This window comes from Artemia franciscana, chromosome 7 (assembly GCF_032884065.1).
Source record: "Artemia franciscana chromosome 7, ASM3288406v1, whole genome shotgun sequence".
NCBI lineage: Eukaryota > Metazoa > Arthropoda > Branchiopoda > Anostraca > Artemiidae > Artemia > Artemia franciscana.
In genome coordinates, this window is record NC_088869.1 from 50,884,664 (window position 1) to 50,910,476 (window position 25,813).

The 25,813-nt window shown below is 36.5% G+C and overlaps 1 protein-coding gene across 1 annotated transcript in view; it reads left to right on the plus strand.

Moving 5' to 3' along the window:
• The window catches only part of LOC136029426 (sortilin-related receptor-like), a 127,054-nt gene that overhangs the window by 32,221 nt on the left and 69,020 nt on the right, over positions 1–25,813 (plus strand). Inside the window, exons 5-10 of the mRNA XM_065707808.1 lie at positions 1,549–1,808; positions 3,929–4,139; positions 6,855–7,040; positions 9,689–9,962; positions 17,402–17,594; positions 19,180–19,383. Of these exons, the coding sequence (XP_065563880.1) occupies positions 1,549–1,808; positions 3,929–4,139; positions 6,855–7,040; positions 9,689–9,962; positions 17,402–17,594; positions 19,180–19,383 (1,328 nt within the window). The remainder of the gene's footprint in view (positions 1–1,548; positions 1,809–3,928; positions 4,140–6,854; positions 7,041–9,688; positions 9,963–17,401; positions 17,595–19,179; positions 19,384–25,813) is intronic.

Below are 25,813 nucleotides of genomic sequence, written 5' to 3' on the forward strand. Positions count from 1 at the left end.
CCCTCAGAGATTTTATGATCTATGGGAGACTTCGATGTGACGTATATTGTAAGACTCAAAACTAGACTTTTATTGAGTGATGTAGCTAAGGCTCAGGTAATGTTGGCTTTTAGTTCATTTGGATTTTTATAGAATTTGTTTAAAGATGGTTAGATTGTTTTAGCTTATGCTCTCTTTTTCACAGAAGAAGGCTATCTTCCATGTAGTTGAAATATTTGCTTATATTTTTGTCTGATTGCTGTCTTCAGATAATTCCTCATTACACATAACTTTTTGTTTTTCGACTTCTTCCTTCTTTCTGTAAACAGTGTGTGCACTCTGTCTATAATTTCTTTAGTGAACAGTGCACACGATTTGTCTCCAACCCCTTTTAGTCAGCTATGCATACGCTCTGTTTCTGACTTTTTGGTTGGGATCAAAGCATGATGTCCTAAATTAAAACGAACCAAGTTTATATTTCTGAAGTTATATCTTATTTCTCTCAAAGAATGGTAGCGAAGGATTGCTTTTGGTTGTTGATTACAATCTATTGGAAATCTGTGTGGAAACATTATTTTAGACTTTTTGGAAGGAAATTTTTCTCTTTCCCTGGAAGACTAAGTGAATGGTTAGCGCGAATTTTAACGGGCTATTTTTTAATTTATTATTAAACTGTTAGTTGTTAGCCATAGAAAATAGAAATGCTGAATAACGTTTAAAGGCAAAAAGCATAGAATTTAATTATATGGATTAAGTATAAATGGATTAATATACTTGAGAAGTACCCGAATGTAAGCAACCGTTTTACTCTGTTGTGCATGTACATATAATATTATATACGATATTATAGTTTACATTTAATCATTTTATTTATCCACTGTATTAGATAAGATAGATAAGGCTAGATAAATTCATAAAAAGAAAAAAAAAATCATAGGAACAAGTACATGGCACTGATTCCCACTTTTGCTCCATAACCTGTCACGGAGGGGGGGGGGGTGCACTTATTATTTAAACATTAATTGAAAACAAATGAAACTGAGAGAGAAAAAATTTAAGCTATATAAGAATTTATTCTCATCACTGAGCAATTATTTTCAGATATGAAGAATAATATTTTTATTGTCTCCTAGCAACAAATTAAATGCATAATAGCTTCAATGAATTGCGCAGTCAAAGCTAGAGCTGTAGTCGATTGCTCTTACCAGAAACAGAAACTTTGTCGTGAGAAATTTTGTATTGTTCAGATATTGAAACGAAATTCTTGATTAACTTCTTAACGTTTTGACACCTCAGATTTAACAATAGTTCGTTAAAAATTCAACTTTTGATCTAGTTTTCTGTTGCTGTTTTTTTTTGCCTAGGATCGCCGTTGGTGTTCGTGTGTTCTAAAACATAAAATGGCCATTGACCCGTTGCCGTGGAAGCTGTCTTAAATTTAAACCACGTAAATACAGTCAACAGAATAAAATCTGCCTTGTTTTGTTCTTAATTCTTTTTTTAAGTTCGTTTTAGCTTTACGTATTCTGTGTTAGTGCTTTGTAATGAACTTTTCCTATCTCACTCTAGAACGACTTAGATCTTCTTATTGCAAAGAAAGATACAAGATCATTTAAAAAAGCATTATTTCCTACCGAGCTTCGAAAAAGAGATTACCACGTAGTTGATGTCGTCGAAGGGCAATTGATGGTATGCGTCAATCATGACCAGGTCTCTACGAATTTATATACTGCTCCATTCGAAGATGTTGAACAGGCAAGATTTGCTCTCTCACTGGAAAACATCTATTATTTCTATCCTGAGAGTACCACACAGAGCACGTGGATTAAGTAAGTTTCACGATATCTGTAACTGTTTTTTCTTTTTTGTGGAGTTTTTATATCTTTCTGTAAGTGTAGAAATTTTTTTTAGATAAAATATAGAAAGGATTAAAATTTTACGAATAAATCTACAGTCGCAACTAGGACTTTTTTTTTGGGGGGGGGGGGTCCAATAGTAACAAAATAGTTATTTCGAGTAAGAAATGCCCACAAATTCGAAAAAATGATTTGGGGAGGAGTAAGGCTAACTCTGAGACTTCTTGCGGACTTTCCTAGCCTGAAAAGGTTTTTTCGAGCTTCTAATGTTTACCCCCCTGACACTGACTATTCATGAAGTTTGAAAATTTTTGTGCTAGATGAAACTTTAAAGAAGTACCTAACGGCCAAAATTAGAGTGCTTTAAGGGATTTGCCAGTACCTAATTCCAGTATTTCTCTTCTTGTGAGACTTAAAAAATTCTTCTAAATAACTTCTAAATTTGAAAAATCTAAATATAAAATAATAAGGTCAATTTTATTCATAAATAAAGTATTACACAATAGTAAATACTTTGAAGTTTCTCTGTAGGTCTATATATTCTGTTTATAAGAAAAAAACATCCTCATTTTTATGGCACTTGGTATCTGCCAAGTAACATATAGCGATCGCAAATTCTGTCGGTCTGTCTGCCCCGGTTTTGCTAGTTTAGGCACTTCCAGGTGAGCTAAAACGATGAAATTTGGCAGGCGTATCAGGAACCAGACCAGATTAAATTAGAAATTGTCTTTTCCCCGATTCGACCATCTGGGGGGGAGTGGCTGGACTTTTAAATCAGAAAAAATCGATAAAGTGATTTTAACTTACAAACAGGTGATCTTATGAAATTTGATATTTAGAAGGATATCGTGTCTCAGAGCTCTTATTTTAAATCCTATGTGCTACACAAATTGACTTGATAACAATCTTTTCCACGATTCGACCATCTAGGGGGCTGGAGGGAGAGGAAAAATTGAAAAAAATTAGATATTTTTAACTTACGAATGGGTGATCGGATCTTAATGAAAGTTGATATTTAGAAGTGTATCGTGTCTCAGAGCTCTCGTTTTAGATCCCAACCGTATCCGGTGATTTTGGGGGAGTTGGAGGGGGAAACAGGAAATCTTGGAAAACGCTTTGAGAGGAGAGATCGGGATGAAACTTGGTGTCAAAAATAAACACAAGTCTTAGATACGTGATTAACATAACCGGAATGAATCCACTCTCTTTGGGGTAGTTGGGGTGGGGTTAATTCGAAAAAAAAGGAAAAACTGAGGTATTTGAACTTAAGAACGGGTGACCGGATCTTAATGAAATTTGATATTTAGAAGGAACTAATGTCTCAGAGCTCTTATTTTATACCCTGACCAGACCTGTTGGCATTGGGGAGACTTGGAGGGAAAAACCGGAAATCTTGGAAAACATTGGAAAACCCCGATTGGACCATCTGTGGGGCTGAAGGAAGAGGAAAAATAAAAAAAAGAGGTATTTTTAACTTACGAGTGGGTGATCGGATCTTAATGAATTTTGATATTTAGAAAAACCTCGTGTCTCAGAGCTCTTATTGTAAATCTCGACCGGCATTAAGCCTCTGATTTTTCTTTTAAATCACTCTATTGATTGTTAGAATTTTGCTAGAGCTCATGCCGTATGAGCTCTTGGCTCTTCCGACCTCCTCACAAGTGCCATATAAGCTCTTACCTCTTGTTCATGCTTGAATTATAACATTAAAATTATTGCTCAATAACCATAAATATTTTTGCAGTTTTCATAATAGTTTTACCGATCATAAACTGAACTTAAAGATTTTGTCAACTTTTTTCTCATCTCTTAAAAGGGTATTGGACATTTTGTACTTGTCAAACGTCAAGTAAAGGTCAGCAACAAGTGAATATACGTGCTTTAAGCGGATGAAATTTAAGCTGAAACTCTGCAAATTAAGATCAAAATTTAGAATTTTTGGGAGGCGAATCCTCCCTATTGACACCAATATATCACCCTTCGTATGATTCTCACGGGTCTGTAACATGAATACATGTACTTTAAGCTGAGGAATTGATAGCTGAAATTGTGCACGTTATGATCAAAATTCAATATTAGTTTTATATTTTTAGAAGTGCATCAACAGATTCATTTGTTGATATTCACAAAGTGCGTGGCCTACGAGGCACATATATTGCATCACAACTAAGACCAAATGTTACTACACCCCATGTCACACCAGAGGATTTGGTGACTGTCATCACTTTTGATATGGGAGGTGAATGGAAACCTATTCAATCACCCCGAGTTGATGATGAAGGGCAACCGATCAAATGTCAAAAGGTAAATTTAATCCTTCTTTCCAATTCTAGCTCTTCATTTTTAACAGGTAACGCCAGAATGAAGATCTTTGAAGTAAATGATAATTGCGTTCCATGGCTGTGTATTAAACGAGTCCAAAATGCTGATTTTGGCTTGAATAACTTTGTTTAATCTCAGTGACTTTGTTTGGTATTTTCAAGACAAGTTTTTGGTTGTGACGGATGTTGTAATAAATCAATTTTATGATAGGACGTACATAACTAAAAGTCATACTTTTTTTTTTACTATGATACATTTTGAATAGGCAGATACATCTAAAGTGCCCAATATGTCCTATTTTTCAACACTTTATTTTATGTGTTTGTTAAAGCTTTGGTTGGATAAACCAACAGATGGCTTTGATAGAATATCAAAACGTTCTTTTTCTGGTCAGTCACCTAAAGAAAGAAAGAAAAAGAACTACAGTCTAAACATCTCGGCTCTCTCTCTGCACATAGGCAGTAATTCAATTCGGAATTTTGAAATAAATTGTGGAACATTCTGGAATAAAAAATATTTGGTGGGGGAGGCACAACTTGAAAAAAATACGCCCAAAAATTGCGTAGTTGTGTGGAAAACCCAAAAATATGTTTGAAAACTTGGAAGGTAGCTATATTTTTGGGAGAGGAGGGCTCATAGAAAAAATAGGTGGATTATAAATAGGAATACATAAAACTTGGGCAGCCGGGAAAGGGACGAAAAACGTATAAAACTGAAGAATGTGGATAAATTCACGATGTCGACTTCTGAACAATAACTAAACGAAAGTTTTTATAGCCAAAGCGGAATATTGGCTATCGTAAGGATGGTATTATGTTGATTAATTTATGAAAATCTAGGATAGTGCTATTGTTGAAGTGAGGTTCAGGCCTTGTAAGTACATTTGAGCGCATGGTTCCTTGGCAGACCAACGATAGCCGAAGAGGGGCTAATGACTTCCTAGCTCCAATAATATATTCAGCTTTTAACTCTTTTAGTTTTGAAGGTAGAATTTCTATTCCTGTAGTTTTTATGCATTAACTAAATAAACCTACAAGACAAAAGCAAAGAGAAAGAGAAATCTCAAGAAGAAGAAAACAGATGGGACTACGGCCAGTGACAGGAAAAGACAAACTAAAACGACGTGGATATTTTGCCTGTATAAAACAAGGCGTCTTCAACGTTAAGAAACTAAGATAAAATCCAAACTAGCCTAAAACCAAATAAAATCTAAAACCAAGAAAAAAAAAACAGTATCTATATACATAATTGTATGTATAACTTACAATTATTCTTCACATAATTTTCGTCTGAAATACGAAAACTTAAAACACTTATCTATGGATTATACACGTGCCCAATGCAACCCCAAGAATTACGCGAATATGGAAATAAGAAAAATACGGTAAAAGACGTGAAATGTCAATGAGAAACTTGGGACAGAATGCAATAGAGTGGATGTTCTTCTTTTGGAAATGATTGTGATTCGGTATAGTCGGATAGTTGAAACTTCTAAATTGCCATGTATATTCACTTAAAGTAACTCATATATTCGCTTTATTTAGAAAAATAGCCACTTTTTCCCAAAATGGTGCAATAATTATTTATGTGTGGATCATTTTTTACTCCAAAAATTTTTAGTAGGTTCCAAATAAGCTCACTGAATTGGAAATTGTGATGAAAAATAATCTTGTTTTGAATTTTGTACTTCTGCTGCGTTATTAATTTTAAACCCATGTTAAACCAAAGTTAAAACATAAAATTTAAGACTTATCCGTTTCGCGTATTATATAAACCTCTATGAAAAACTTCTACTTCATCTTGTTTGGCTGATTGTGGAGACGCTTTCGCATAAAAGAGCTGTAAAAATTATACTTGGATAAAACTACTCAACTTACGAAGATGCACTGAAACAACTCAATTTGGACTCACTTGATAGTCGTAGACATGGCTTAACATATAGATTTGGACTAAATTGTTTAAATTCTCCAGCTCATTGTCGTCTACTACCCAACTTTGCGAGCCCCCCAACTGGAGAACCAGTTACTAGACTTCGACAAATAAAAAACAATTGTCCACAGTTACTGACTTGCTCAGCATATAGTACTGAGAGATATCGCAAATCATTTGTTCCATATTTTACCCGTCATTTTAATAATATTGACGCGACTAATATTTAATGTTTGATTAATATATTGTTTGTTTAAATTTTCCTGTGAGTGTTTTTGAAGGTATAAATTATTTTGTCATGACATGCTAATGCCAGCTCCGGCTATTGTAGTGAATAAATATATTCTATTCTATTCTATAATCTTACGACTGGAACCAAATATCGGGACCTGCGTTGGGTTCCTCCTTCTGAGTTAAAACTCCGGGTGCCGTATTACCAAGCTGAGTTGAATCCCACTACGCCACCACAGGGCGTATTGAAAGCTATTTTTCTACCTCGCTAATGTATAAAAAACTATCCTGTTATTTTTATAACGCTGTGCCATTGTGCTCTGTGCTGCACAATTCTTGCGGCCCTCTACAAATCATGTTCCAACACAATCTTAATTGCAACTCAAAATTTGTAAGTAATAAGACAACAATACACTCACTTAGAATAAAACAGTTTGTTTATAACACCGAATCTAGCAAAGCCACTACAGCAGAAACATCGAGGTCCCGTTTAAAAAAACTAATCCATTTGCCATGATTAATTAATGTTAATTTCAGAATGATGGTTGCTCTCTCCATTTATCGCAGCGACTGACAATGCTGTATCCATCCATTCGAACTGTTCCTATTGTGTCAAGTAGCTCAGCTATTGGAATCCTAATGGCCACGGGAGTCCTTGGCAAATCTTTCAAAGGTCACCCTGGACTTTTTATTAGCAGTAACGGTGGATTTTCTTGGCGTCAGGTAAATTCATTTTTGTTCATTGCCCTAGACTGACACTAAATTATGTTAAAAAGAAGTATACCTTACACTTCTTTTGTAAAAAGTTTACTTCTGATTCCTTTTGGGTATTTTTTGGCTTATTTTCCTGTCCAATCCCATTATTCCGTATCCCTAGAGAGGAATATAGCCCCGCGTTTTTAAACCTGGCTAAATAATGTTAAGCAACAAATCTCGACGGACAAATAAGCGCAATTTTTGTAACTCTGCCTTTTAAGAATCTTCTTTTTGTTGAAAATACTAAACCAGTAACAAACGTATCAAGGTTTTTAACTACAAAATTTTTCAGAAGGAAGCTGGTTCTCTGGGATTCGATAAACTTAACTTTGTTTTGCACTTCAAGGGTATAAACGGTTGAAATAAATTGTTGCTGAATTGGTCGGAAGTTTATTTTTGTTGTGGCTCAAGGGTTTAGTTATATAACCTAATAGAGTCCGCATTCTTGCAAAATTATAGGTATTTTCAATTGCCATCGGTTTGTTCGACTTATTGATTACATTTGAGGTGTTACATTAGTCACAATATTGGTTTGGTGCTATAAGACCAGCTGTTCGTGGTTCAGTATGTAGACTCAATCTTTGGGACTGAAAAATAAGCTGAAATAACCAAGGTGTAGTCGTGAAAAAGTATGTAGATGGGATGGAACCATGAAAATTGACCTAGGCCGTAAAATTTAGAAAATATAAACTAACAAAAGCAGAGGAAGTGTGCGAGTGAAAAAGTCCGCTGGAGAATGTTGAAAATAGCCAGGTATTTGCTGGATTTATAAATAATGGTAAACACATGGTGTGTATTTTTGTAGACTATATGAATTCCACTGCCGAGTTATTTAACAGATATACAGAGAACTCAACTTGGACGACGTTGTGTGATGACCACACCTTCAAGCTATGTTGTAAGCAAGGTTTTTTTTTGTGTGCTGCTGATTAATCAAGATGCCATCCATACCGAACGGAGAAAGGTGAAAAAAAACTGGTGGAACTAGCCTTATTGCCTGTTCTTTAGCTAGTCTGTATTTATGAAAGCAACTGGCTGTCCATCTATTTTGTGGTAGCCAATGAACATCCAAGCTATCATGCTCGAAACCCAAAAATTAGGGCAAATAATCTTGAAGCTATGAAAGTTGCTGTGGAGTATAAAAAGAGGAAAAGGCTCTGCAAAAGAAAACCTGTGAAACATGATTTGGAGTGACGTTGGGAGGGCTGGTGATCATGGCTGCTAGCTATAGTGAGCACAAGGAAATGACAAAATACATTCGAGTTGGTAGTATAGCAGGGTGAGAGACCCTTGAATAAACTAAGGGTATAAAATAAACTCATGTTAGGTTAGCATTAAGAGTCCGGGAAATTTCATAAATAAAAAAAAAGTAAAATGAAAAAACTAGAGCCATTAGTATGACACAGCTTAACCACAAAGTGCGTTAACAACAAAACTTAACCACAAAGAAAGTGCGTATTTTCAGAAACATAGTCTTTTTTTATTACTAACCTAGCCCTAACTGTTTTATTGTCCCTAAAATATTTTTGAAAAAGGGGTTGACCTACTCTTAGACAATTTTACGTTTAATCGAAATAAAATGTAATTTTTAAGTGAAATCCAAATTATTCGATTTGTGATTGAATTTTGTTTTCATTGAGTAAATACCAACAAAACAAAAACGGTCTATTCTAACTATTCTAAGTTTATAATGTATCTACCTTGGCGTCGTTGACTCGGAAAAGGTTGGCCTGATAGATCTATATTCGTAGCTGTCCGGAATTCGTATAAATTCAATGGTTATAGTGAACCTAATGATAAGACACTTTCCACCATTTTTTGTTTGAGTGCCTTCTAATGTTTCTGTGCGAATTGTTTTTTTTATTTTTATGCTCCACTAGAACCAACTAAATGATATTTTTTATATCGTGAATTAAAGGTTAAGCTTATAAAAAAAATCCATGTTCTATTAGGTTTTGTTGAATTGTCAATGGTGGTGAAAGTAGTTATATTTCTCTCATAGTTTTATTATTTTCTTATTATAGTATATTTTCATTATTACAAAGAATTAAATACAGTATTTTTAATTTTTGGTCACTTACGGGATCACCAGTGACATAACACTGGTATAACAATGTTTGAATAATATTCCATCAGCATGTTTTGTGGATAGATGTTCCACTAATTATGATTATCATTCTTATTATGCTAGGAATGCCGAGAAGCTAGTAAATGAACTGATTAATTATTTTTATGAATTGTTCAAAATAATAAAATTAATCAGTCAATTTTTATTATTATATTATTACATTTCATTTATTGTTAAATATATAGATATATAACTAAAACTATAACAGTTTAAAAAGTTTATATTTGTTTCTCTGCCGATTGAAAGGTTTCATCCCCATTTTGAACTGTTATATTTTCGTAATGGAAAGGCAGTGTGGTCTTCGAAATTATCTAGATATATAACTACTTTATTATTATAGTTTTATTAAAACTACCGAACGTGTTTGTATTTATTTTTTTTAGCAGTTTTATTAAACCCATGTTAAAACACTCAAGTTTTCTCTGATGTCAGTTTCCCACATTCTATGATTCTGTATTATCCGATTTAATATTATATTCCTTTTTAGATTTTGAAAGGAAACTATTTTTACGCAATGGGGGATTACGGTGGCGTTTTGGTTGCTGTGAAGTATTATAAATCAAATGGGCTAACAAATGAGATGATTTATTCACTTGATGAAGGAATTTCTTGGAAAAGCGTCAAATTCTCTGAGAGTCCGATGAGAGTGTATGGTTTGATAACTGAGCCAGGTGAAAATTCGACCAATTTTTTGATATTTGGCTCAAATTCTGGGAATCATAATTGGACAATAGTCACTGTTGATCTTCGAAGTGCTTTCGGTAATTTTAGTTTTTTCTTTTTTGCATTTTTTTAACGTTTCCTTAATATGAGACTCGTTTTTGATCTACGGAATGAAAAAGAACTTTGCCTCCAAAAAATATGCTTGGATCCCTCAAGGATCTCAGGTCAAATAAGATGAGCTATCAGCTTTCCCTTGTTTGGTTTGAACCATACCTACTCACAAGGGGGAGGAGTAAATCCTTCCAGAAGGAGGTTAGAAGGTATCCCTTCCAGAAGGAAAACATGAAAACAGTACTAAAAGTACAATATTTTCTAATTTTGATCCCTCCATCCTCTTTCCTCCTTTTTTCAAGCTCCTCCCCCTCGACTCACTCCCTAACGAGGCTTTGAGCTCGGCAAACTTGTAACTTGAGTAGTATCTCCTAAGCGAAGAAAGCTGAATGAGTCTGGGTCTTTATTCTAATAACTAAATGGAAAGATAGCTTTATAAGGGCTGCTGGACAATTCCAACTACTTTTAGCCACGCTTGAACAGTTAGACATGGAAGTATAAATTTATAACTAACTTTAGTTCATTTATATTTAATTAATTGTAAATAAGTCCCATTTTGAATATTGTTTGTCCATGACTCTAGCCACAAGCTCTGAAGATTACTGAGATTTTATTGGAAATTAACATAGTTTTCCGTCAAGAAAACCTGCTTTGCCATCCACCATTTGAGGATGTCATTTCTTATTTGGCTTAAGTTAACGCTATTCATGGCTTGATTTAAGAGTATTTTAAGATAAGGAAAACTGAAATACACAAATCACTAAATATGGTTCATTCTTGTTTGCATATAATAATATGTATATGTTTTCGAAAGCTTTATGCAGTCGACAAGTTCAAGTCTAGCTGTTTTCGTTGATAGTTGTACCATATGCTCTAGTACTTTCTATTTTGGCCCTAATCTCTCCTATATCTACCTCCCTGGAATCGTCATAGAGCAATTAGCAGCCAATATAACATAAACAACTGCACATTGTTGTGCAGAAAAAGTTTGGTTAAATAAGGGATTGGTGGGAAACGAACTGCGGGATGCTTTGCGGTATTAACGTCGATTTGCTGTTTTGAGTGTTTTTATGGCACTTGGTATTAACCAAGTGACATATAGCAGTCGCCAATTCTGTCGGTCTGTCTGTCGGTCCCGGTTTTGCTACTTTAGGCACTTCCAGGTAAGCTAGGACGATGAAATTTGGCAAGCGTATCAGGGACCGGACCAGATTAAATTAGAAATAGTCATTTTCCCGATTTGACCATCTGGGGGGGGGGGGAGTGGGGGCCCGGTTAATTCGCAAAAAATAGAAAAAATGAAGTATTTTTAACTTATCAGTGGGTGATTGGATCTTAATGAAATTTGATGTTTGGAATGATATTGCGTCTCAGAGCTCTTATTTTAAATCCCGACCGGATCTGATGACATTGGGGGGAGTTGGAGGGGGAAAACCTAAAGTCCCGGTTTTGCTACTTTAGGCACTTCCAGGTAAGCTAGGACGATGAAATTTGGCAAGCATATCAGGGACCGGACCAGATTAAATTAGAAATAGTCGTTTTCCCGATTTGACCATCTGGGGGGGGGGAGTGGGGGCCGGTTAATTCGGAAAAAATAGAAAAAATGAAGTATTTTTAACTTATGAGTGGGTGATTGGATCTTAAAGAAATTTGATGTTTGGAATGATATTGTGTCTCAGAGCTCTTATTTTAAATCCCGACTGGGTCTGATGACATTGGGGGGAGTTGGAGAGGGGAAACCTAAAATCTTGGAAAACACTTAGAGTGGAGGGATCGGGATGAAACTTGATGGGAAAAATAAGCGCAAGTCCCAGATACATGATTGACATAATCGGAACTGATTTGCTCTCTTTGGGGTAGTTGGGGGGGGGGGGGGAGTAATTCTTAAAAATTAGAAAAAAGAGGTATTTTCAACTTACGAACGGGTGATCGGATCTCAATGAAATTTGATGTTTAGAAGGATATCGTGTCTTAGAGCTCTTATTTTAAATCCCGACCGGATCTGGTGATGGAGGCGGGGAGTTGGGAGGGGGAAACCAAAAACTTGGAAAACACTTAGAGTGGAGGGATCGGGATGAAACATGGTGGGAAAAATAAACACAAGTCCTAGATAGATGATTGACATAAACGGAACGGATCCGCTCTCTTTTGGGTAGTTGGGGGGGGGGGGGTATTTCTGATATCGTGGCTCAGAGCTCTTATTTTAAACCCGAACGGATCTGGTGACATTGGGGGGGGGGGAGTTGGGAGGGAGAAACCTAAAAATTGGAAAACACTTAGAGTGGAGGGATCGGGATGAAACTTGGTGGAAAAAAAAACACGACTCCTAGATACATGATTGACATAACCAGAACGGATCCGCTCTCTTTGGGGTAGTTGGGGGGGGGGGGTTAATTCTGAAAAATTAGAAAAAATGAGGTATTTTTAACTTACGAACGGGTGATTGGATCTCCATGAAATTTGATTTTTAGAAGGATATCGTGTCTCCAAGCTCTTATTTTAAATCCTGACCGGATCTGGTGACATTGGGGGAAGTTTGGGGTGGGGAAACCTAAAATGATAGGAAACGCTTAGATTGGAGGGATTGGGATGAAACTTGGTTGGAAAAATAAGCAGAAGTCTTGCATACGTGATTTACATAATTGGAACGGATCCGCTCAATTGCGGGGGGGGGGGGAGTTAATTCTGAAAAATAAGAAAAAATGACGTATTTTTAACTTACAAACGGGTGATTGGATCTCCATGAAATTTCATATTTAGAAGGACCTCGTAACTCCGATATCTTATTTTAAATCTCAACCGGATCAAGCGTAATTGGGGGGGCAGTTGGGGGGACCGGAAATCTTAGAAAATACTTAAAGCGGTGAGATCAGGATGAAACTGGATGGGAAGAATAGAAACCTGTCTAAGATACGTGACTGACACAACTGGACCGGATCTGCTCTCTTTGGTGGAATTGGGGGGGGGGGGGGGTAATATTGAAAACTGAGGTATTTGTAACTTACCAAAGGGTGACCAGATCTTAATGAAATTTGATATTTAGAAGGATCTTGTGCTTTAAAGTTCTAATTTCAAATTCCGACCAGATCCTGTGACATTCGGGGGAGTTGGAGGGGGGAACCGGAATTCTTGGAAAACATGAAAATTGGAGTATTTATATCTTACGAATAGATGATCGGATCGTAATGAAATTTGATTTTTAGAAGGAATTCATGTCTCAGAGCTCTTATTTCAAATCCCGACCATATCTTTTGACATGGTGGGGATTTGGAGGGGGAAATCTTGGAAAAACATTTGGAGTGTAGGAATCGGGATGAAGCTTGGTGGATAGAATAAACAAATATCCTTGATACGTGATTGACAGAATCGTACTGGATTCGCTCTCTTTGGGGGAGTTGGGGGGAGGGGTTCAGTGATTTGGCGAGTTCGGTGCTTCTGGACGTGCTAGGGCGATGAAAATTGGTAGGCGTGTCAGGGAGCTGCACAATTTGACTTGATAAAGTCGTTTTCCCAGATTCGACCATCTGGGGGGCAAAAGGGAGAGGAAAAATTAGAAAAAATTAGGTATTTATAACTTACGAGTGGGTGATCGGATCTTAATGAATTTTGATATTTAGAGGGACTTTGTGACTCAGAGCTCTTATTTTAAATCTTGACCGGCATTAAGCCTCTTATTTTCCTTTTTAAATCAATCTATTGATTCATAGAATTTTGTTAGAGCTCATACTATATGATCTCTTGGCTCTTAGCTCTTCTCGCCTCGTCACAAGTGCCATATGAACTCTTAGCTCTTGTTATTTGTTTATTTTTTATATTCAGTCAACTCCAGGTAAATGGAAATCCTCGATAATTCGAATTATTTTTAATCCCTTTTAAAAAACCTGTCTAAGTCAAAGAAAAAAAACCTGCATAACTCAAAAGAATTCTGTAGCTGTAATTTAACTCCGTAAGTCAAAGTTTCCCAAAAAACTACCTTCATAACTCAAAATTCAGTAGATATATCAAATTTATCTTTACTCTAATTGTCATTTTAATTTAGTTTCCATAGGTCAAAGTATACCTCCGTATCTCAAAGTTTTTTCAGCGGACATCTATAAGTCGAAACTTCGGTGTGTACAGGTTGCAATGAGTTGATAAAAGCACATAAGCTAAAGCATCTGTTAGCGTTGTCACAGCATTGAGTATTATATCGTATTGTACATTATTGAAGAGTGCATATTGTTTGCATCGATAGTGGTGTGATTGTATGTACAGTGTTCGAGTTAAAACGAGTGCTAAGAGACAAGAACAAAGTTGATGATAGTTGTTGTAGATAATTAAGATTGTGCATGAAGAGATGCAAAAGAAGGGGTCAACCAAGTTAAAACCGTTCATTATTGGTAAAGAAAAAAAAAGATTCCTAGATGCTTTAAAGAGTAAAGTCAAATAAAAGGGCGTGGATGTATAATGAGCTATTTTCCTCATGGTTGATTAATTGATAAAACTGTGGGTAAAAAGAAACTCAAAATTCTGCTATTTGTGGACAATTGTACTGCACACATTCCTATTCATCCTCTAAAATGGGTTAGTATAAAATTTTCGGCAGTCAATACAACATATAAATTGCAGTCACTAGATGTAGGAATAATAAAAAACTCGAAGGTACTCACAGAACTGAAGTGGTTAGAAAATATATTTCTGACATTAAAGACAGAAAGGTGTTCTTAGAGGCCAGTGTCAAGAAATGTTGAGGCAGCATAATGAGTAAAACAACAGCTAACTGCTTTAAGTTATGTTGATACGAACTATCAAAAAATCAAGCTGAAACAGAAAATGGACTACAAGTGAAAGTACAACTATAAGTGGGACCAAACAAAAATATCGAGGCTGAGTGGAATGGGGTGACATTGCATCTGCAATCAGACAAGATACCAACATTTGAAGAATGTACACATGTCAACGAGGAGGTAGTAGTAATCGGCAACTTAACTGATGAAGAAATTGTAAAATCCCTAACCATTAATGAGGATGCTCCTGCTGACGACTATAACAAGGAAGAGGAGCTAGTGGCCCCGAAGAAATCAAAACCCTAGTTCCTGCTTTACCTGTGTTCTAGAAAAAAAGCAATGTACCTGATAATTTTTTTTTTCATCGGCAGTTTCAATCGAAAAGATGATCGACACACGTGTTTCCAATAGTATTAAGCAGGGAAGGCTACGGACTTTTTACACAGTGAGGTTAGTGTATAGGGAATGCTGTTTAATGTGCTGTGTACATTTTTCCATTTTGCAGTGAGTATTTTTTATTAATGCAGTAATTAACTTTTTTTCATATTAATACAATAATAAAATTAATCCAAGTTTTTGTTGGTTGTAGGTAGTAAATTTAGCCCTTTTTCGCCTCTGTAACTCGAACTTTTATTTCGTTTGTCCCTATAGCACGTTAACTTTTTAAGTCCAGTTTCATTTAGAAGGATCTCTATAAACTCGAACTATGCCTAAGTCGAACTTTACGTAAATTGGAGAAGAAAATTTGTGGTCCTATAAATTTTAAGTTAGCGTTTGGCGACTCAAATATATTAGTGACAGTCTGTATTTTTGGAAAAGTTTAGCTGCCAACCTCAGTTTAAAAGTGGAATATCTTGAAGATACTGACGTGTCCCAACCAAACAAGGATTTTAATCAAAAAGTAATTTTTTAGAACATGCGTTTGCAACCTTAGTTTGAAGCAAGGCCGTCTAAAGACGGGCGAGGGTCCGGGGATCTGGGTTGGAGTTTCCTACTCTGTAATGCACAAGCATCATTGTATGTAGATACTTTGTTTATCAATAGAAAATTAAAAAACCTATAAATTGGCTCCCTCCTTTCATCAAAATATTGAAAAATACGTTCACCCTCTCTGAGCCGTACCTAAAGTTGGTGGGGCCCGGGGCAAAATTAAATACAACACCCCCTTTCCGAATCATATATAAGCAGAAAAAGCCGAATAAAAGTATAAAATTGGATCAAAGTGGGCAATTCCCCAGCTTTCGCGCCCCCTAACCCACGTCGCCCGGGGCAAATGCCTGGTCCCCCCTCTAGGAACGACTCTATCCCCTCTAATATTTGGGAAGTAACGCCACTAGTGACACTCGTCGCTTTAATTACATTAAAAAAGGTTGTTTTTCAAAGCTACTCTGGAAATATATTTATTTTCGCATATTCTCGGCTTAAAGTAAGAAAATGTAGAGGTAAGAACTATACATAAAACTTGGGTGAAAATATAAATGTACGGTAAATTTATATGGAAATTGACGAATGTCTGTTTTTTCACCAAAATGTCGAAAATAGCAGAAGTCTGCCTTGAAAATAATCCAGGTAATATTTGTGCTTAAATATATAGACCACATCTAGCTCTGTGATTTTGGTGCTGTCATTAGTTTCTCAGTTATGAGCTACTCGTCTCTTATCCATTTCATTTATCTTCTGAATGTCCTAAGTAATTACCTTGGACAGCGAGAGATAAACCCGTGCCTTGTAACAACTGGGTTAATGGTTCAATCCCGCCTGTCGCAAGGAGATTTCTTTGTAGATGTCTGATTAAATAATTTTTTCGTTGTTTTTTATTTACTATATTTTTAAAATGTTATTTAGGAAATTACGCTTCAATTTTTCTTTTGAATATGTCAATTTATTTTCATTAAGTATTACTATAAATAAGCTCTTTATACTTTGTCAAGTATTTCATTAATTTGAATTAAAATTTTGAAAAATTATCATTCTCTGGCGCTTTCCTACGGCCTTCATCGAGTTTTGACAAATTGCCTGTATTACGTTTTGAAAAAAAAAATGCAATTTAGTACTTTAAATCGCTAAGTTGTCATCTTACAAAACATGTTTTATTCTATAGCTCATGTTATTCATTACTATAATTTACTTTGTTTTAATATTTGGCTCTGAGTGAAAGGTAATGCAATAAGAGAAATGTATGAACTTTTCTTAAATCTTAAATATGCGCTTATTAAATTGAACGATCAATTGTTCGTAGGTGAAGAAACAAATTCAAAAATAAAAAGACTTGGGTTTTGGGGTTTTAGTACGTTTTTCGTCTACCCTTATAGACTTGACTCTTGAATACTAACAATAAAAAAAGCTGTGCAATCCTTTAGTTCATTTGTATTTTTTTCCTTATTATCTATTGACCGCTTTACCAGCATGGTAATGGCCACAACCTCTTTCCCTAGAAAAAATTCAAACGCATAAGTAAAATTACAGTAAATTGTTTGAAATGAAAAAAAAACAAAAAAAAAAAAAACATTATGGTACGAAAATTCGTTGAGTTAACTTTATAAATATTTGGTAGTCCTTTGACTTATGGTCGAATACCTGTGATCTTGTTTGACCTCTTGTTTTAAACTAGCATGAATTGGACCAACTACCAAATTTTACTTTTGTTATTCCATTTCCAGAAAGAGACTGTAATGCTTCGGACTATAAGCCATGGTCTCCTTCGTCTGCTTCGACATTTGGTAGAAAATGCCTCCTGGGAAGACATGTTGTTTATGAAAGGCGAATTCCCACCTCCGTGTGTTTTGCTGGATCGCCATACAATCGCGCGTTGACTTTGGAAAATTGCGATTGTAGGAGAGAAGATTATGAATGGTATGCTTAAATAAATCTTTATCCCTCTCTTCCTTTCCTTTGTCTCGGAGGTTTTTCGTTTGAAAATTGCTTCAAATTTCACTTGCTTTCACTTGCAGTCAAACAAATTAGTAGGGATAGAACATGCGTTACAAAAAGAGTATAGATTTTGTAAACCGACTACAAAAGTTGGTCTTCATACAAATTGAATATTTAGTGTGGAAACATTGGTGAATTGAAGCGACTTTTGACTTAATTGAAGGCCATCTCTAATTTGAATTCGGAAATGTTTTATTATTCTTTCGAAGCCTGTCTTTTGAAGATCGGTATGAGGCAACCCTGGCAGCTACTAATTACCACCTTATGTAATAGGGCTTTCGTATCGTATTTTAGTGACATATTTACACACTATACAGAACAACTAGCTTAGTATTTAGCACTGTAATGGAAAGCATTCATAGCAGCAAAATTCTTATTTGGGTCTTCAACATGTTGCGGATAATCCTTTACTGAATGGAAAAAACTTTCTAGTAGAGCCTAATGCGTTGATGTTGTATTGAAAGCACCCATTAGCTTCTAAGTTTTTAAATTCATACCTATTATTCCATAAAGAATAAATAATATGGAATGCCATGTATCATAAACAATTTAGAATTCATAATTACCGTTCCATATTTTGACTTATTTGGAGCATGGACCTTTTTTATATAATCCAGTCATCCCGTAACTTTGGGGATATGTTTATAATTACACAATAAAGAGCTTGTAGAGACTGAAAGTTCCATGGGAAGATTAGCCAATTGTCTGACTAAACCACACAAGTTGACGCATAAATTCATTACTCGGACACTTAAACTCTTGTTTTTATGTTATGACTTTGATTTTGTTTAATGTCTATGCAATCATCCTCAGATGTGAATTGGGGTTTGTGATACTCACTAACTAAATATGACCAATTTAGAATCCAGGCAAATGATTATGTTAAAGGGACTGAATTGTCCTGATTCTTTTAGGGCAAAGTGCTGTCCATGCTCTCTATTAAAATACAAAGTATTTATAATATTGATTGCACAGACCGTTTTTTTTCGTAAACAAAAGAAGAAAGACAGGTGAACATGCATATGTTAAATAAGTGGCTATATGGTCGATTATTCTGGTTTTTGGATTTTCGAGTCATATTATAATTTTGAGGATAATCTTTGATTTACATTGGAAAGGTTTTATGTTGCTACTAAATTTTTTTTTTTATTATTTTTATGTAGTGACTTTGCTGTCATGCTCAGATGGGTCTTGGGGTATGAACACCCCAGTGACTCTTTGTCTTGGATTTATAATTCTGACACCTGATTTAAACAAAGAGCTCCATATTGCTCCAAGTTTTTTAGCGCAAGATGCTGCCCCTGGTCGACATTAACTATAAATAATTTAAATGTTTATATTGCTGACCCTTTATTTTAACGAGAGATAAAATATCACGCTTGTCAAATCTAACTAGTGTGTGTCAATGTAAAAATGTCAAAATATATCAAATGTCAGGTATGTTAAATATTAAAACATGTCGGTGTCAAAATATTGGATGTAATGACAAATTTATTGTATGTTTTAGTGACTTCGGCTACAAGCTTGATGTCTGGAGCAACGTTTGTGCTAAAGATTCCCCATTCAAGTCGGACGTTTTTGCTGTACCAGAGAGCTGTAAGCCAGGCAAATTTTATAATCTAACTCGTGGGTATCGGAAGATCCCTGGCGATTCCTGTGTTGATGGAGACTCAAAAAGCTATGAGCCCCAAAGAATACCTTGTCCTGTTCAGTAAGTTACTTATTGTTGTGTTCAAAACGAAAATACGTTTTCTTTATTTTCCTGCTTTAACAACAAAACGATTATCGGTTTTTAAAGCTTATCTCGAAAGTATTTTTTTTTTTTATGGATTAAAACAGTAATTTATGCTATTCCAGTGCGGTTGCTTGTATGAAATGTTTCAAATTTCAAAACCTTGACTTTGTGGGATTAGTATCACTGGTGTTGCTATATTAATGACCCTGTCTTTGATTCAGAAAGGTTGTTCTTGGCGTTTAAGACGTATCAGGATTTTTTTTACCACGTAAATTTTGTTTTCATGTTACTACTATTTTTAGTTGAAATGTAGTAATTTCGGTCCAGAAAGGCTGTTTTTGGTCTTCAAGATATTGCAGGAATTGCTTTTGCGTAAATATTTTGATTATCTCATGATTTCTGTGAATGAGAAAGAGACAAACTTTATTTTTTCACAACGATTGCTAAAGTCCGTGAAACAATTTAATCTCATTTTTTTCATTAAATTAACTCGGACATTATGCACAGGCAATGTACAAGTTCTTATGGACCTCTTATTTTTGTCAAAGCACATACAAAGTTTGAGTGATTGACTCTCAACTTTACAGATCCATAATGAAGCCTCCTAAAATTGAGATTAACGCTAATCAATCTCAATTAATTAATTAATTGCTAATTAATTGTATTGGTTAATGCCATACAGTTACGCGATGGACTTTTGAATTCTAAATATATATTTTTTTTATAGCAGCCCTTACGGGAAATTCTGTACTAAAGTGAACTTAAAAACGATCTTCGTGCTCAAATAAAGCAGTGAAGAAAAATTTGAGTGTAGTTAGGTCACTTTTCACAGAAGAAGAGTGATAACGCGCTTTTTGTCACCTATGTTGGTCTCAAAAGAAACGAACTATATCTTTTAATGTTGTATGAAGGTTTTATAAGAAGAGACTTCAGGGGATTATTATATATATATTCCAATCCCCCCCCCATTGCACTTCCTGGCTGAAGTGCCACGAAACGGAGATCAGTAGTGTTGTTCTGGACTTTGAAGTTCTAGTGCCTTCATACTATTCTATTTAAGGCAAATTGAACCTTATAGGAGGGAGTAAAGAGTAAAGCTTTCGGCAGATTGAGGTTTAGTTTTTCCTCACCGCCTCACTACAGGTGACTTGGTCCTGCGATGAGTTATCTGTAGTAGTATTCAAAGAGTATAGGCAACTTGCAAGAGTAGAAAGTGGCGCTAGTTTTGATAATACACAACCGCTTCTAATCTTTGGTGTTCATTGGCGTCTTTCAGTGTAATAATAAGGTAAAATTTGCTTTATCAAGTACGGAGCGATTTGGGCACATTTTTTCTTTTTTGACCAGGGCACTTGGCATGGAAGGAGCTGTTATAGAAACTTCGAAAAGGGGTCATTTGATTGGAAACTGAAAGGGCTATTGCCCTTTTTAATAGTCGAAAGTGATTGAAGGGCAACTGACCCCCCTCCCACGCCCACCATTTCTCCAAACACATTCAATGAAAATTGAGATAGCCATTTTGTTCAACACAATTGAAAGATCCAGAAATTATGTCTTTGAGGATGACAGGCCCCTCCCCCCACAGCCCCCCCCCCCCGGCAAGGGTTGTAAGTTATGCCCTGGGAGCATTTAAGGTTTATTAGAAAGGGTGATCGATAAATTTCGGAGGGGGCTCATTGGATCGGTAATCAAAAGTCCCCCCTGTAAGATTCAGAGTGATCCGGGTGGATACCCCCCCCCCCAACACCTTGTATTTTCCCTAAGTGCATCTGATACAAATTTTTGAGATGACCATTTGCTGTCGTAGAAACTTCTAAAAGGGTTTATTTGATTGAAAATTGAAATGGTTGGTGCGCTTTATAATAGCCGAAAGTATTAAGAGGACAACTAACCCCCCTCTTACTTCCACCATTTCCCCAAACATACCCAATCAAAATTTTGAGATAGCTATTTTTTTTCAGCGTACTTAATAGGTTGGGAAATTATGTCTTTGAGGATGAACACACTCACAGCCCTCAGGGCAAGGGTTGTAAGCTATGCTCTGGGGGCATATATATAAAGGGCGTTCGTAGAAACTTTGGAGTAGGCTCATTAGATTGGAGATCAGATGTTCTAGTGTTCTGTTTGATTCAGACTGATCAGAGGGTGGATACTCCCCCCCCACACCTCGTATTTTCCCGAAATGCATCTGATAGAAATTCTGAGATGGCCATTTGTTGTCGTAGAAACTTCGAAAAGAGCTCAGTCGATATGAAAACTGAAAGGGCTAGTGCTCTTTTTAATACTTGAAAGTGATTGGAGGGCATCTAACCCCCCTCCCGCGCCCACCATCTCCTCAAACACATCCAATCAAAATTTTGAGATAGTAATTTTGTTCAACGGAGTTGAAAGGGCCGTAAATTATGTCTGTGAGAATGACTACTCCTCTACAGCCCTCAGGGCAAGGGTTGTAAGCTATACCCTGGGGGCATATAAGGTATATATAGAAAAGATGATCGCATTTACTTCGGAGAGGGACCATTCGATAGGTAGTCAGAAGTTCTGGTGTCCTTTTTAAGATTCAGAGTGATAAGAGGGTGGATACCCCCTCCCTACACACATCATATTTTCCCTAAATGCATTAGATTTTAATTTTGAGATGGTCATTTGTTGTTGTAGAAACTTCGAAAACAGCTCATTTGATTGGAAATTGAAAGGGCCAGTGCCCTTTTTAATAGTCGAAAGTGATTGGATGGCTTTCGACTATGAGCCCCCTCCCAAGCCCACCATATCCCCAAACAAATCTAATAAAAATTTTGAGATAGCTATTTTGTCGAACGTAGTTGAAAGGTCCCGAAATTATGTCTTTGAGGACGGACAACCCCCCACAGCCCCCAAGGCAAGACTTGTACGTTATCCCTTGGGGCAAATAAGGTGTATATAGAAAGGATTATCGTGTAAACTTCGGAGGGGGCTCATTAGATTCGTAAACAGAAGCTCTAGTTATCTTTTTAGGACTCAAGTGATCGGAGGGTGGATACCCCCCACCACACCTCGTATTTTACCAAAATGCATCTGCTAGAAATCTAGAGATGGCCATTTGTTGTTTTGAAAATTAGAAAACGGCTTATTTGATTAGAAATTGAAAGGACCAGTGCCCTTTTTAATAGTCGAAAATGATTGGAGGCCAACTCCCCCCTCCCACGCCCACCATTTTCCCAAACACATACAATCGAAATTGAGATAGTCATTTTGTTCAACACAACTGAAAGATCCAGAAATTATGTCTTTGAGGATGACAGGCCCCTTTCCCATAGCCCCCCCCCCGGCAAGGGTTGTAAGTTATGCCCTGGGAGCATTTAAGGTTTATATAGAAAGGGTGATCGTATAATTTTCAGAGGGGGCTCATTGGATCGGTAACCAAAAGTTCTTGTGCCCTCTTTAAGATTCAGAGTGATCGGCGGGTGGATACACCCCCCACACCTTGTATTTTCCCGAAATGCATCTGATACAAATTTTGAGTTGGCCATTTGCTGTCATAGAAACATCTAAAAGGGTTTATTTGATTGGAAATTGAAATGGTTGGTGCCCTTTATAATAGCCGAAAGTATTAAGAGGGCAACTAACCCCCCTCTTACTTCCACCATTTCCCCAAACATATCCAATCAAAATTTTGAGATAGCTATTTTGTTCAGCGTACTTTAAAGGTCGGGAAATTATATCTTTGAGGATGATGACCCCCACAGCCCTCAGGGCAAGGGTTGTAAGCTATGCTCCGGGGGCATATGAAGTTTGTCTAGAAAGGGCGGTCGTATAAACTTCGGAGTAGGCTCATTAGATTGGAGATCAGATGTTCTAGTGTTCTGTTTAAGATTCAAAATGATCAGAGAGTGGATACCCCCCCCCCACACACACATCGTTTTTTTCCCGAAATGCATCTGATGGAAATTCTGAGATGGCCATTTGTTGTCGTAGAAACTTCGAAAAGAGATCAGTCGATATGAAAACTGAAAGGGCTAGTGCTCTGTTTAATACTTGAAAGTGATTGGAGGGCATCTAACCCCCCTCCCGCGCCCACCATCTCCTCAAACACATCCAATCAAAATTTTGAGATAGTAATTTTGTTCAACGGAGTTTAAAGGGCCGTAAATTATGTCTCTGAGAATGACTACTCCTCTACAGCCCTCAGGGCGAGGGTTGTAAGTTATACCCTAGAGGCATATAAGGTATATAGTATTTACTTTGGAGACGGACCATTCGATAGGTAGTCAAAAGTTCTGGTGTCCTGTTTAAGATTCAGAGTGGTAAGAGGGTGGATATCCCCCCTTCACATCTCATATTTTTGCGAAATGCATCTGATAGAAATTTTGAGATGGTCATTTGTTGTCTTATAAACTTCAAAAAGAGCTCATTTGATTGGAAATTGAAAGGTCTAGGGCCCTTTTTAATAGTCGAAAGTGATTGGAGGGCAGCTAACCCCCCTCCCAAGCCCACTATTTACACTAACCCATCCAACCAAATTTTTATATAGCTATTTTGTTCAACTTGATTGAAAGGTCCGGAAATTATGTGTTTGAGGATGACAACCCCCTCCCCCCAGAGCTCTCAGGGCAAGGGTTGTAAGCTATGTCCTGGGTGCAAATAAGGTGTATGTAGAAAGATTGATCGTATAACCTTTGGAGGGCGCACATTGGATTGGTAATCAAAAGTTCTAGTGCTCTTTTTAAGATTCAGAGGGATCGAAGGGTGGATACCCCCTCCCTACACACCTCGTATTTCCCCTAAATGCATCAGATTTTAATTTTGAGATGACCATTTGTTGTTGTAGAAATTTCAAAAACAGCTCATTTGATTGAAAATTGAAAGGGCCAGTGCCCTTTTTAATAGTCGAAAGTGATTTGATGGCAACTAACCCCCCTCCCAAGCTCACCATATCCCCAAATACATCCAATAAAAATTTTGAGATAGTTGTTTTGTTGAACGTAGTTGAAAGGTCCCGAAATTATGTCTTTGAGGAATGGCAACCCCCCACAGCCCCCAAGGCAAGACTTGTACATTATCCCTTGGGGCAAATAAGGTGTATATAGAAAGGATTATCATATAAACTTCGGTGGGGGCTCATTAGATTCTTAATCAGAAGCTCTTGTTATCTTTTTATGACTCAAGTGATTGGAGGGTGGATACCCCCCACCACACCTCGTATTTTACCAAAATGCATCTGCTAGAAATCTAGAGATGGCCATTTGTTGTTTTGAAAATTAGACAATGGCTTATTTGATTAGAAATTGAAAGGACCAGTGCCCTTTTTAATAGTCGAAAGTGATTGGAGGGCAACAAGCCCCCCTTCGTCGCCCACCATTTCCCCTAACACACCCAATCAAAATTTGGAGATAGTCATTTTGTTTAACGTAATTGAAAGGACCAGCAATTATCTCTTTGAAGATGACACCCCCCCCCCCACCAGTCTTCAGGGCAAGGTAAGTAATGCCCTGGTGGCATATAAGGTATATATATATAGAAAGGGTGATCGTATAAACTACGGAGGGGGCTCGTTGGATTGGTAATCAGAAGCTCTAGTGCTCTTTTTAAGATTCAGAGTGATCGGAGGGTGGATAAATCCCACCAACCAAGCCTCGTATTTTCCCGTAATGCATCTGATAAAAATTTTGAGACGGCTATTTGTTGTCGTAGAAACTTCGAAAAAGGCTCATTCGATTGTAAATTGAAAGGGCTAGTGCCCTTTTTATTAGTTAAAATTGATTTAAGGACAACAAGCCCCTTCCCCCCGTGCCCATTAATTCCCAAAACACATCTAACTAAAATTTTTAGATAACCATTTTTTCCTGTATGGTTGAAAGGTCTGGAAATTATGTCTTTGACAACACACATACCTTCTTAAGATCAGACCCTTATTTGCACTTTAAAAAAAAATGGCTGCGGATTGTCAGTTTAGTATACATATACTGATATATATACCTTAAAGTTTCAATAATTTTTATTGTATTAATGTTAAAAAGTTAAATCACATTAAACATATTTTTGTTTATTTAAATCATACAATAAATACCCGATTCAAACTCAAAACGAGCAAAATTAACATGAGTAGTGTTGAAAACCCCCGTGCCTTCTCAAGACCATAACACAATTTGCACTTTACTGAAAATATATTTAGAGTGTTTTTGCTTTGTTTTTACTTGTTTAAAATGTTTTACTAGATATATCAAGAGGAACGTCTTCCCCCTTGCACTCCAATTACAATGCGAGTGTCTGGTGCCCTTTTTAAGAGTAACAATATATTTGAAGGCAAGCAGCCCTTCTCTCAAGCCCATTCATTTTCCAACCATATCCAGTCAAAATTTTGACTTGGGTTGGCCAATTTTGTTAAGAATGGAGAGGGCCATTTTGTTAAGAATAGTAGAACGGTCCA